The sequence below is a fragment of the Amblyomma maculatum genome, chromosome 10 (genome assembly GCF_055883805.1).
Source record: "Amblyomma maculatum isolate TAMU_Amacu chromosome 10, ASM5588380v1, whole genome shotgun sequence".
Lineage (NCBI taxonomy): Eukaryota > Metazoa > Arthropoda > Arachnida > Ixodida > Ixodidae > Amblyomma > Amblyomma maculatum.
Window position 1 is genome coordinate 144,520,830 of NC_139353.1, and position 14,106 is coordinate 144,534,935.

The 14,106-nt window shown below is 46.3% G+C and overlaps 1 protein-coding gene across 2 annotated transcripts in view; it reads left to right on the forward strand.

Annotated features, from left to right (window-relative positions):
* The window catches only part of LOC146177629 (REST corepressor 1-like), a 46,780-nt gene that overhangs the window by 12,302 nt on the left and 20,372 nt on the right, over positions 1–14,106 (forward strand). For both annotated transcript variants that reach the window (XM_084580521.1, XM_084580522.1), the window contains exons 7-12: positions 4,047–4,110; positions 5,759–5,871; positions 9,186–9,405; positions 9,995–10,072; positions 10,539–10,596; positions 11,936–12,108. In XM_084580521.1, coding sequence (XP_084436647.1) covers positions 4,047–4,110; positions 5,759–5,871; positions 9,186–9,405; positions 9,995–10,072; positions 10,539–10,596; positions 11,936–12,108 — 706 coding nt within the window. The remainder of the gene's footprint in view (positions 1–4,046; positions 4,111–5,758; positions 5,872–9,185; positions 9,406–9,994; positions 10,073–10,538; positions 10,597–11,935; positions 12,109–14,106) is intronic.

Below are 14,106 nucleotides of genomic sequence, written 5' to 3' on the forward strand. Positions count from 1 at the left end.
GTATGCAATCACGAATATCAGCGATATTTAGCTTACATGTCACATGGGTTCTACACCGAAAGTAATAGGGTTTCTCCGCTAGATAGCGCCTCAGTTGTTTATATGTGATTTTCAATGGCAAATTAAAATTGTAAACCATCTTTTCTTTGATATTGTAGTGCTCGATCTGTACTATATGAGGCAAGGTCTTTTCATCTCCACCATAATCTCATGAAATATTTTGGCCAGTGTTCTGTCCCTTTAAGATGAGAAGCACACACTCTTGAAATTGCATGAAACAGTCAGATATAAAGATTCACTTTGGTATCTTCAGTAGTTTTTGTTTTATCCTTGTTTATAGTATGTTGTTCACAGGTTGCTTAATCGTGGAAAGTCCAGCACGACAACAAAATAAGCTATGGGCCTCTAAATGGTTTTAACATTCGCTAAGAAGTGTGATCTAAATCGAGACGTTCTTAAATTCATTTTTAATTTCTCTGCTCTTTTTTTAAAGGACAGAGTATGCACATACTACAAATCATCGGAATGCACCATGGCCTAATTGCCGGTTAATAAAAAAAAAGAAATGGAGTCTAGACAGTAAATCTGAGGCAGCCTCGATACAAAAAATATCTCTGCAATTACAAAAAAAAGAAAACAGAAACGGCATTCAAATCCGTGCATCCATCGCCGAGCTATGCTCTGATAAGCTTAAACTTTCGAGAAAAGAAGCCTCAAAATTCTAAACTGGCACACATTGCCTTGGTACATTATGCTGTCTGTATATTCATTTGGAGCTCTTAGTATTAGTTTTTGAGTTAAGTATTTGAGTACTACTGCAAAGGTTTAGTGTTGTAGATGCCAAAAAGCTTAGTTCTCGAAAATCAACATTTTTTGCGATTTCTGCAATTTGATCCCCACTTCCCCTCTTAATTCAGTTTTGTGCAGTTCAGTGGTTTCTTGGCTTTGACTCTTCGCAACAGGGTTGTCCTTTGAAGTGGACAAGCAGTTGTCTGTGGTAAACAGTGCAGTGCAACCCAGCTGGTCTGATTGAACCTCGAAAGAGTATTTATTTCATGGTTCCCTGCTGGAACATACTGTCGCACTGTCTGAGCCACACAAGGCTAGCACCTGCCTGAATGCTTGCCTGATGTAGCTTATACTGAATGCGATAGTATATGCTAGGCTCTGTGGTCATCGTGTGTCCCTGGGTATCCTTTTGAAGGTCCATGTTTTCACTGGTATCAGCTCACCTGTTGGAATTCAGATTATTTATGGTTGGGATCTTTCCACTGCTGTCCAGTTTACAGTGGTCGTGATGGCTGGTGCACAAGTTTGGCATGTGAGAAGAATGGCTGCTCAATGCTTCCTCTGTGTTCCTTTGCCGTACATGCGGTGAGCTAGCTTTCTTGTTAGTCGAAATAGATGGGGGTGTCAGGTATAGAGAGAACAGTTTTGGCATGCTGGGCTTCCCATTGCTTATGTGCCAAAATACACAGCACAAGGCAGACTTCTTGCCTGTGCAAAACTGCTGAAAGTATTGTTAGGCTGGGCCTGTCTGCGAGGATGCGAGGTACGTTGATGAGAGCAGTCGGAGGGCCAACTTTCACGTCCTGTTTGCCCAGTTAGCCCCCCACCCCCCCTCAGGTGTTGTTGTAGAGTCACTTGTGTATATGTGTATCCGCCTGCTTTTTGTCATTCCCTGTCACTTACCACATGACCGGGATCAGTCCTGAATGCACCTTGTTGCAGTAAAAGCTTGTTAATTTTAAGTTCGCGGTGCCGGAAAAACTTCTCAGAACCGCTTGCATGACGGTAAATTTGCTTGGTGGAAGACTGCGCTTTGGTCACCTGCTTTTGAGTTGACAACAGTGTGATAGGTACTGGTCTTGAAATTTCCGTCAACACCCCCTCACGTGCACAAGTCACGTGACACTGTCAGGTCATGTGCGCACTCCAAAATGAAAAACGCCTTTTGCGGCGTATTTCACTGTGTGACGCGGTAATTAGTGAAGCCTCTTTACAGGCAGTTGTGTCAAGCTTGAGGAACAACTGTGAGCAGTGCCAGAGGACCAAATGGGTCTGAAATGGCAGGTTGCAGAATACAGCCCCTGGGCTTGGTTGGCTAGTTAATGCATAACCGGTAGCCGTTCTCACTGCAGGTTGCCGCGAACTGTGTTCTCAGGAAAGTCGAACCAAACAAAGAGGTCCTGCTATACGCAGAAACGGAACTGTTTGCTTTTCATCACACCTTTTGTTTACGATGTTAGAGGTGTACAGATAACTGTCCAGCTTGCAGTTCAGATTTATGCAGGGCTGTTTTGATGAGGACTTGCGTGTCAGTTGTACGTTGATGTGAGCTGCCTTCGGGAAGCTGTTAGAATTAACTGGTCCGAATTAGCCAGCATCTGATACCATAGATTTCTATGGGCATTGGCTGGAACTGCTCTTACTGCGAAGATCAATCTAGATTTCTAAATTAGCGGGGGTTTAATTAATAAGCTTTTACCGCATTTGATTCCACCCATGCTATGGTTTACGGCATCCACAGAATCGGTGCCATTCAAAGATGATTCTAATGCATGATGCTTCCTTTAGGGTGTGCTCCCACATTTGTTTTTTAAATTTGCTTGTTGAGGTCTGAAATGAAGTGAAATGGAAATACTAAGGAGAATAAGAATGGGGTGGAGTGCATTTGCCAAGTGCTCGCTGATTTTGACTAGCAGCTTACCGGTATCACTCAAGAGGAAAGTATACAACAGTTGCATCTTACCTGTACTCACCTATGGGGCTGAAACGTGAAGGCTAACCAAGAGGGTTCTACTTAAGTTGTTCTACTTAAGTTGAGGACAACTAAGAGGGCTATGGAACGAAAATTGGTAGGGATGATATTAAGATAGGAAGAATGCAGAATGGGTCAGAGAAATCACTCAAGTTAATGACATTCTAGTGGAAATAGAGCAGAAATGGGCATGGGCAGGACATGTATTGCGAAGAGAGGATAACCAATGGTCGCTTATGGTAACAAACTGGATTCCAAGGGAAGGAAAGCATAGCAGGGGGCGGCAGAAAGCTAGGTGGTCGGATGAGGTTAAGAAGTTCGCAGGGGTCTAGTGGATGCAGCTAGCACAGGACCGGGTTAATTGGTGGAGTATGGGAGAGGCCTTCGCCCTGCAGTGGGTATAGTCAGGCTGATGATGATGATGTCAGTTCTTGGGGAAAACAAAAAGCTGAATGTGGTTGAAGATAAAGATTTTATGCCCTTTGAAGCTTTTAAAGCTGCTATGGTGGTGCCCTGTTCCTTTATACCGCTGTCCCTGCCTTGTGGAAGAGTTGCAAAGCAGATACCTTTGCTGTTTATGAGGGACTGTTTATCATATATGTGCATTGATGCATGATAATATGGCTATATGATATTAATTTGCCTCTTTAACACGTGTGCCCTATGTATGCTAAGTTTCCATCGTGCCAAGCATTGCAACTTTGCTGCAGACAGCTCTAATGGAATAATTGAGGCAGGTGTCAGATGCTGTAATTTGCCAGTGTCCATTAATCTTATAAATGGACATGGGCAGGACATGTAGTGCGAAGAGAGGATAACCGATGGTCGCTGAGGGTAACAAACTGGATTCCAAGGGAAGGAAAGCGTAGCAGGGGGCGGCAGAAAGTTAGGTGGGTGGATGAGGTTAAGAAGTTTGCAGGGGTTAAGTGGATGCAGCTAGCACAGAACCGTGTTAAGTGGAGAAATATGGGAGAGGCCTTCGTCCTGCAGTGGGTATAATCAGGCTGATGATGATAATGATGATTAATCTTATATTTGATTCGAATCACTGGCTAATGCATGGTAGAGTTGCTTTGCCCATCGTGTACTAATGTTGCAGGTTTGATTCTTGTGAGACCCCTCCCTAGACATGTTTGTCTCAAGTGGTTCCTCAGTAACTGCATGCTCGTGTCCCTGTTACAGGCATGCTTAGATGGGCAAGCGCTATAGTGCTTCACATGCTCTAAGAGGGCTGCACTGAGGAGAGGTCATCCTAACAGAGGCTTTCTCTCCCTTCTTGATGCAGTGAGGGTGCCTCTGACGCTGGCTCAGAGAATGACAGTGACATGGAGGTGGACAATGCTGAAAATGTGAGTAGTGGCTCATTTTGGTGTCGAACCTGTCCAGTTTGCTTTTCGAGTTTTTTTTTCTTTTCTTCTTTTGCCTTCGTTTTCAAACTGGCATCAAGGCTAGCCTGCCCCTCTCCTTGTTATTCACTCCATAGCATTTTTCCTTCCACTTGGCTTTATTTGGGGCCGAGTTTTTGATGACAACCTCTGCCCTCGGGCAGGAGTGGTACTCGAGCATTCTTTATTAATACGTAAATATTAGGATATTGATGACAACTGGTATTTTCAAATTCAAATAATGACAGATAGTTATGCATCTCAGCTACTCTCTGTGTGACATCTGTTGGGAGTGTCTGTGTTGGGAGCTTTGAATCTGAATTGAAATAATGCTTTGTCGAATAATTCGATCTCTCTCGGTTTAGGCCATTACATCTCAACTAATTCAAATTGCAAATAGCTGTGCCCATGTAAGTGTGCCACAGCGTAGCTCTTATTGCCTTCTGTTGGCTGTGTTGTGAAAACCATAGCTGGGGAATTCATCTTTGCTGGAGATTCCCATAGCAGATGCAACTTTCGATGTATGCAATTTTATATGTCCTCACCTCTTCTTGTCTCGGCATCACTGATTGAAATTGCTGCTGAACAGTATGCTGCCGAGGGGGAAATTTGCGGGGATCATTTTCCTCTAGGATAGGCTGTTTCTCTCGAGTTGCAATGTTTCGCGTGGAGCCTTAAGCCCTTTGTTGCCCTCTTCAGCACTGCTCAAGCTGAATTTGATATGGTGTGGAGAGTGCAGTCTCCGAGCATGCCTTGTGCTCTTCCGTTTATGCATCTGCCTTCTGTTCGCTGGCTGTTTTGTGATGATTCCTTGAGCTGCAGATTGCGTGAGCTGAGCTGGTCATGTGGTTGAATGCTCATGCAGCGACAAGCTGCACGTGCTGGTTGCCATGAAATGCTGCTCGCTTGTTATTCTGCGCTGCCAGTGCAAACCAGGGTGCACAGCTGTCTGTGGTTTGTAGGTTTTTTTTTTTTTTTAAACTGAAAGCTTCACTACATCTTGTATCAGCCAAGGTCAACCTGTTCGGCTGCTTTGCCTTCAAAAAGGTGGTGTGACCTTGAGATGATTGGGTGTAAGTAGTTCACCCAAAGGTATACCGAGCTTCTCATTTCCTATGCACAAAAAAAGAAGAGGAAGAAATAAAAATTGTGGATTGAAAAGGCTATTGGAGATTGTTGCAAAAAATTAGATTGTTACAGGGACTATCGTGGAAGGTGAAGCTTGATGGTCTTCCTAATTAAAACTGTCAAACAATGCATAACCATTCTCAACACAGCTTTCGGTCATATCATTAGGTTCAAGGTATGCTTAAACACCCATTATTTTTCATTGTGTGTATGCGTGTGCCATGGGAGTGGTGTTACTGGTGAAGGGTGACAGTAAAAGCGTGAAGCTAGCTCCGAGTAGTCACCACTGACAGTGTGACATGCACTCAACCTGCTTAAGCACTAAGCAGCAAGTGCAGTGAGTTTGGAGGTATTAAGACAGTGTGTGTCATTAAAGCAGCCTGACTGGCACCTTGGCAACAAAGCCAGGGTCACTGTTGGGTGTTGGTTGTTGGTGTGTAAATGCAGTAGAGTGTATCATCAGGTGGAGGATTGCTATGTGCAGAAGGAAGAGGGGGCCACCCTGGGCGGCCCCTGTTCCAGCTGTGGGGCCCCCATGTCCCAGTCATACACCTCCAGCAAGGGGAGCCTCTGCGCAAGCTGCTACCAGCACTGGAAGTGAGTGTCTTTCTCACTCTGGCATGGAAAATGGAGGAATGTTTGCTTCCTCTGAACTGCTACAGGTGGACTGGTATGTCCATTTGAACTTCGACTGGATTCTCATAGCTATTCCGGAATCGTAGTGCAGCTCTCTCAGGTTCAGAGCTAAGAGCAGCCAACATGGTCGAGCACAGTGCATGGTTTATTTTGTATTCTGGCCTTCATTAGCTCTTTAGGCTGAGTATTCCTGCTTGCGAATATTTACTCGGCTTTTATACTCGTGACACGCATCACTAGAGCACCAGAAAAAGGGAAGCCGAGTGCTGTGTTCTCGTGGAGCTTGTTTTGATTCCCCGTGTTTTGTTTGGCACTTACCAGTCTGTCTCGCAACTGAGGCTTAAGTTGTGCTCCTTGGAAGCACATGCATCTGCCTTGGTCGTGGCTTGTCACCTGTCGCCTTGCCAGCTGCCACTTGCCATGGCTGGCAGGTGGAGAGACGTAGATTTGTCTCTGCTTGTGCGGGAGAGGTTGCAGACCTAGAATGCCTTAGCAAAAGTCATTACAAATAGAAATGGGGGAAACCCATAGTTGGAGTGGAGTCTGGAGTGACATAGACTTGAGAGCAAAATAAATAAGCTGTTGTGTTTTCTCCGCATTGATCCAATATTGGTCGCCCTTTATGTCTGTTTTATTGTGCAGCACATGCTTGAGGCCAACATTTGCATAACTGTGCCTGACGCACTCGCTCAAATGTCTGAGCTGACAGCCGAGATGGCCAGGATGGTGCCTTTCAATGTGGATCAGTGTGGATTGACCATCGACATGCGACCGTGGCTGCTCTAATTCTCGTTAGTGCTCTCCGTGTTCTGTGGGCAGAAATTGCAATCCTGTTATGAGCTTCTCATCGGCTCTGCCACACCCTGACCACCAGTTGTGCGAGCAGTAGCAGGATGTCGCCCTTAGGGACAGCTATACCAGTTCTGTGGCAACACTGAGGTTTCAGCTTAGGCAGCTGTGTGAGATGTTTATAATTCTGCTGGGGGTGGGTGAGGGGAGAAGAGTATTGTTACCAGTCAAGATTGTGGGTTGTGGGCTTGCAATAGTGTCTGCATAAAAAAAAAAAAAAACTTTCCCCTTGAGCTATGTTTGGCCGCCATGCACATAATTACAGAAGCTTAGGTAATGCAGAGGCTGTGGAGGAAAGGGTATTATAAATGCCCTTGCCTGAACCAGTTGCTGTATTGTTCAAAGGCCAGGTATGGAAGTGAAAGGTTTGTTGAAAGCCTTATCATAGCACCAGGTGGGCATGGAGATCACACAGACAGCTTAGTCTTGAGATTTGGGTGCTTGATGAGCAGTTGCCTTATGTGCGCTTAGATTCAGGATGCATATGCCATGGCATATCTTGCAGTCTGTGGTTGCTACGCAGGAGGGCTTGGCATTGTATGTGTGTCGTTGCTTTTGGTTTTTTTGGGTATAGGTTGTGATGGCGAGGTGGTAATCTGTAGATTTAGTTTTTTTGTTTTTCACGGCAACAGCTTTGTTAGGCTGGATGCCATCAGGGCGGTACCATGTTGTATTGTCTGTTGCTCCTACTCAGACAGTATCACCGAGGTGGGCCTGATCCACAGGGCACTCGGGGTTGAACAGGCTTCTGTCAGATCCTGAAATTTGAAAAGGGGAAGGACTGGCCAGTTCATTTCAGTCTGTGGTGTTGGTACAGTGCAGTCCAGTTATTACAATATTCAAAGGAAAAGAAGTTTGATTGTTCTGATTGTTGTATATCTGGACTGCTAAGGAAAGCCTCCCAAAATCACCTGCATGTGCTCTAATTCACTTGTGCCATTATAGTAGTTGAACAGCAGGCATTGTGGAATAGAGGTTGTACAAAGAAAGAAGCATTTATTTGGCTCTCTAATCAACTAAATTGGTCCGTCGCGCATTTGGCGCAGTAAAGAAGTCTGATACCAGCAAGCTGCAGCTGCAACATCACAACTGCGTGCCTTAATGCGCATATACGGCGGTTCAACATTTTTCCGGATAGCTGCGTTCCCTCTGTACAGAACTCACGAGATTGTTTACTGCGCTAATTTCAATTTGTAGTTTTTCGCGAGAAAAGCTTAGGTACGCAACGGCACTGTGATAACTTGCACAGCTAGAGAAGTCTTTTTTCTTTTTAATTTTTGTTTTTTGCTCCCGGCCGCGTGACCTTGACCGACCAAGCACAGCGGTCTCTGCACCTGGCGCCATGTTTCGATACCTCGCGCCAACACATCGATGGATATAGAAATGGCTGCCTCCAATCGTGGGTGCCGTGAGCGGCCATGATAGTTTACTCAGTTCCTGGCATTTTTTTGCTAGCAGGTTTTGGAATTTTGGTAGCTGGTGAGACTAGAAAATATTGCTCAGAAGGCACCATTTAGATCGTTGTAACCCACATGTGGGAGGTACTGTATTGCTTATGTGCGATTTATTTTTCCACGGGAACTGCATATTTTGAAGATTTACTAGAGCTCATTGTTGTAAAATAGAGTAATTCGAGTCCCATTTATTTGGAAATTCAGGTAGCTCAAACGTAAAGTGCAGTCCTGGCTGATTTCGAAGTTTACGACATTGGAAACTCGTTAATTCTGACCTGTGCGGGCTTGCACCGGTTACTTCGGATGCGAGGTCACTTTGGGGTACGACCCGCGATGCTAGAGCAATTGGCTAAATAAATCTCCCCAAACGTGGATTGCGTGGAACAGTGGTTGGCCCACATCTCAGGCGTGCGCACTTTGGCAAGTATGATAACAATTGGAAGGTCCCCCGTGTGCATAGTTTGTTTTGATTCTCTTTTAATTCAGATGAACCTGATGCGGCCATTGAGGTGTGTGAATCGGTTAGTTTTGAAGCAATGCTTTGCGCGTCACTATTTTCATTCTGGAATACTGTAACTTCTGCTTCGTTTTCATTTCATGCATATAAATAACCATATTACGGGTGTTCATCAATGAAAACTGCTGTGATGCAAACTGTCTTTCACAGTTTGTTAGGGACATTCGATAATTCAGACTTTCAAACACTGAAAATTTCTCTGCAATGCTTAGCGATACTTTACTGTATACAGTATTGTTATAAGTGAACTGCTCTGTACAGCAGTCTTCTTGAGGACAGGGTGGGAGCATTGCGCAGCAGGGGGTGGCAGAAAGTCAGGTGAGTGGATGAGGTTAAGAAATTTGCATGGGCCTGGAGGATGCAGCTAGCACGGGACTGGGTTATTTGATAAGATGTGGGAGAGGCCTTTGTTTTGCATTCAGTGGAAGCAAACAACAATGATTGGTGGTGTGCAGGCGTTCGGGGGGCAGCTGCAAGGGCACCCTGGCCCGCAAGCACCACGACGGTGGGCGGCAGGCCCCCAGCCGGGGTGGCGCAGCAGGTGCCAAGCGGCGTCCACCCCGGGGCATGTGCCTGCAGTACCAGGACCTGGTCACCATGGCCACTGGACCACAGGGACAGGGGGACGCCATCCTCCGCTCCATGGACTCCGAACTGGTGGCCCTCAAGCGACAGGTGGGGGCTCACTTCAACACCGGATGCGCCAGCAAAAAGCCTGAAAGAAAGGCTGGACGGAGGTCGATGCGCCCTACAAAGAGTCGGCAGCAGTATGCAGTCACACAGCATGAGAGAGGCCACTTTGAACGTGCTGGTTGGTCGGTTGTGGGGATGACATTGTGTTCTCATGCAGTGGCCAGCGCAGCTTACCTGTTTACGCTGACAAGGCATCGAAACTCAATTGCGGCCATTTTTATTTCATTTCTTCAGAAATCGCTCGGCTTTTGCAGATTTTGTCGTGTAGATCCTTCAGTGGAAGAAGCTGTTGAAGTTATTTTGCCCTTTTGTGTAAAACAATGTGTCATACAGGTTGCCAGCCTCGTTCTCTGTCTCCCTCTCCATTTTCCCCTCCTCACCTTTGCTAGGGCCAGACTTGATGCACTTACCAGAGCACTGTCCTTGGCTGTTGCAAGGATGTCGGAGCTCTGCTGTGGCCGTCAGAGTTGTGACAACCTTGTTTTTTGGAGTGTTTGTTGTGACGTTTCTGCAGCAATGTCACATGTCTGTATCCTCAGTGAGTGCTGAGCCCCCTTGTGTCCTGTTGTAGGTGCAGAACAACAAGCAGATAATCAGTCAGCTGCGTCACAAGACGGCCATGGGCATCGAGAACCTGCGCCCACCCGAGGTGAGCGACCGCTTCTCTCTCTCTCTCTCCCCCCTCCCACTGCCGGTTTGTGCTGGCCTTCTTGGTGGCGCACTGTAGCTGTAGGAAAGTCGAGCACGAAATGGTATGCGAGTTCCTAAATTTAAAGTTTTTTTCTTTTTCTAACTGACAAGTACCCTGATGAGAAAATTTCAGCACCTTGGGTTTGAAGACTTTTTTTTCCTAACCACACTGACCAAATCATCAACCACCTTTTTTGATTCTTTGGCCAAAGGGGTCGTGCGCCGTGCAAAGACTGAAGTCGTTCATTTCGGTCATTGCAGGTGCAAAGAAAGGCAGCGATTTCACCTTTTTTTTTTCTTTTCGCCACGGGTACAGGCTGAAGTTTGTGCATTTAATTTGTGACAAAATTACCAGAGAGGATTGAGAATAAAGGCAGCTTTGACCGGTGCCATGTGTGTGTCTGTGTCTGTGGTGTGCTTTGCAGGGCAACACCCGAGTGAATGCCCGCTGGACCAATGACGAGCTGCTCATCGCAGTCCAGGGTGAGTGGTCACTCTGATCTAGAGGAGGAACTCTGTTTGAGCCCCCACAGATGAGGGTGCTTTTAGCAGGGGACAGTTGGGACGAGGGAGCTGTGTAACTGTTGTGCATTCCAAAGTTGCATAGCATTAGTGGGGTGATTAGCAGCGTGTGAGGCTTGTTTCATGTGGAATGATGGCGCTGCATTGTTTTGGTAGCATCGGAGATGGGAAGAAGGATGGCAAAATACAAAGTTTCAATGCTCACGGCCTCTCATTTTCTCCACGTTGTGTTTTCTTGTGTGTCCACATTAGTGGATTCCTTGGCTTGTTGAAGCACTGTTGTGTTGTGGGGGTGACTGGCATTGGGCCGGTAGGCTTAACCACCTGTGTTTATAGGGGAACCCTGTTAGTCATTGGGTTGCAATGTTGCTGACCAGCTTGAACAGTTGACCCACTGTGGTAACTGTGCCATATTTGGTCACTGACCCGAGGGTTGCCGGTTCGATACCAGCCATGGTAGCCAAGTTTCAGTGGTGGCAATGCGCAAAGTGGCTGCTGTGTGGTGTGCTGCGTCTGTGCACGTTAAGGAACCGCAGGTTGTCTTAATTTGATCCAGAGCTCAAAAGCACTGTGTCGTCCCTCACAGTCCATGTCTGGCTAACCAACATTAAACCCTACAATTACATTTCTTTCAGCTGCTGTACCTGTTAGACATTGGTGCGCAACTGTCCACTTTTCCTAATCACAAGTGGTACTACGAGGAAACACAGGTGCTCAAGACTGAAGTGAATTCAGAATGTTTGAAATCTATCACACCCAGCAATTTTTGTTGCCAGGGGATAGGGTGGCAGGGAGAAGCTGCTCTTGGGATAGTTTGTTGGCATTGGGTCAGTGTACGGTAAGAGCCAGGTGCTAGTGATGTCAGGATATTCTCACTTGGTCTACATAGCCTGCAGCTCTAACTGGTGACTGTGTAGTTCTCGTATGTTTGCAACTAGTTACAGAATGAACTGTGCAGGTCTGCAGCTGACCTCTTACTGCACGGAAACGTGCTCTCCCTCTTCCGCTTTTGTTTTTTCCCGTTGGGTAGTGGATGCAATGACAAGTTCTGTCTCATTCCCTACGGGCTTCCTTGCTTGGCAGTTTGTGACAACGCATCATGCTCAGAGCCCTGCAATATTCCTGCTTTTTAAAAAAGAAAGTGCGTGCACATATCTAGGATTACATTGATCGGCAATGAATCTTGGAGGTTTATTTTTCTTTGGCAGTACGCCCTCCCAGAAACATTTGCCAGTTTCCTGTAGGCCGTTGGTAGCGTCTTCTGTGGCGGCCGGTGATGCCTTCTCGGTCTTTTGTGCAGGCATCCGCAAGTACGGCCGTGACTTCAAGGCCATTGCGGAGGTGATTGGCAACAAGACAGAGGCGCACGTGCGCAGTTTCTTTGTCAACTACCGGCGCCGCTACAACTTGGACGCTGTGCTGCAGGAGTTTGAGGCTGAGCACGGCATCACGCCCAGCACCGACGACACCAAGGTTTGTTTCCAGGCCCACTGGGCTTTTTAGTTGCGTGCTAGGTGGGAACATTTGAAAGGAGCTTGCACCTATATGACTGCTGTGAAATGATTTAGTAGTCTGGAAACTTACTTTGAGAATACAGAACAATCTCATTTGCCGAGTGTATTTGGCATGTGTATGCCCTGTGAAGGTTTGATTGTGTATCATTGTGGCTTGAAGTGGGATTGAACAGGGTTTAAGTGCCAGCATTTTGTCAAAGGGCAGATGCACTTCTGCCCTTGCTATCTGCATTTATGTGTCAAATCTTCAAGGTGCTTTTGAAATTGTTTCCTTTTTGGAGGTCATCACTTGAAATTATATCTGTATGCACGTCATATGTTGTGTCATCAGAGTCACCATGAATGGGAAAATAACTGTGTGCATGTTCAAGGGCATTGAGTACTTTGTGGCTAAATGGACACAGTGGTCTGAATTTCCCACAAGTGGCGCACGTGTGTGTGCAAAAAGCAGTGGTACGCACGTGACACCCCTGTAATAAGCCATTCCACTCATTGGCAGGAAGGTGTCACTGCCTTCCAGCTTAACCTTTCTCTACCGTGGACAGTGCAGTGGAGAAAGCAAACGAAAATGCGATCAAAAGTTTCAGGTTTGAAAGGGAAACCACTGGAACGTTGTCACTAGGTGGTATATTGCGAGAGTACCACAGTTTGGCTGCAAAACACTGGTTTGTGTCACTTCATGTGAAGAGTGCCTCATTGAGCGTGTCACCACACCTGGCTCTGAGACAGGATTCTCCTCACTTTCCCTCGTAATGTATTTCTGTCAGTTGTCAGTCCCATTATGGAGTCAATTGAGCAGGCAGTGAGTGTTTGGAGCAGGCTGTGCCTGATTCTTTTTGATGGAAGGGAATGATGGGAAGGTGCCTAGCATACACGTGGCTCTTTGCTGGTTATAGTGTGTGAGAACGTAGTTGTTGGTTGTTAGTGAATGATACAAGAGTTGCAATCCATATTTGGGGAATGCATGTCCCTCTGGGTGGGAGTGAAGGAAGCAGTCTGCATAATGCCCCAACACTGAACTGTGGCGCAGTGGCTCAACCAAGTCCGCAAAAAGGAACCTGCTGAGGTGGAAAGGAGCTCTGTGGAGCACAGGAGAATCCAGCTCTAATCTTGCTCATAGGAAAGAACAAGCAAGCACAAAAAAACTATGAGCTGGAAAAACCTAGTAACCAAACCTAGCGCATAAAAAAATTGTATAGTTCAACCTGGTTATACCAAAATTGCAAAATGCGGAAAATAATCGTTATAGGCACCTAGTTTTTTTTTTTTTTTTATTTTTTTTTATAGTCTGCAGCTTCTGTGAGAAAATTTTGTTTTTCAAACTGAAGCAGACAGAGTGGTGCCCGTGTGCTGTGCAATGTCAGAGCACATTAAAGATTGCCAGGGGGTCTTAAATTATTCTGGAGCCCTCCACTACGGCACCCCCTCCACTACGGCACCTCTCATGGCCTGAGTCGCTTTGGGACATTAGACCCGATAAACAAAAACAAAGACAGAAACCAAACTAAGAGGAAGGCCAGGGCTGGAGAACTTGTCCAAATGCATTTTTTGCACTGAAAAGAACCAATTGATTTTTTTCTGCTGTCTGTTGATGAGGGATGGCCCCACTGGCTGCTAATGTGGCTCCGCCATCGTCCAGCAGAACCCATGAGATGGTGCAAAATACTGATGGCACCCGTAAGCACACTTGGTGAAAGCATAGCACTTACTGACGGGACCTTTGAAGATCCATCTTTGCCACTGGGGCATTCGACAATTTCCACCAGTGCCTCATTGGACATCCTTTTTATAGTCTTGGCACAATTGTTGTCCAGAGCTGCACGTCAACGCGTCATCCGGGCCTCATACAATCACGTGCAGTGAAACCTAAACTTTGGCTTATAAGGCTTCTCTGAAGGCTGCACTTCTAAGAGCTGCTCTTCGCCGTCACTTTATGCAGCCTGAACCTCTTTCGTTG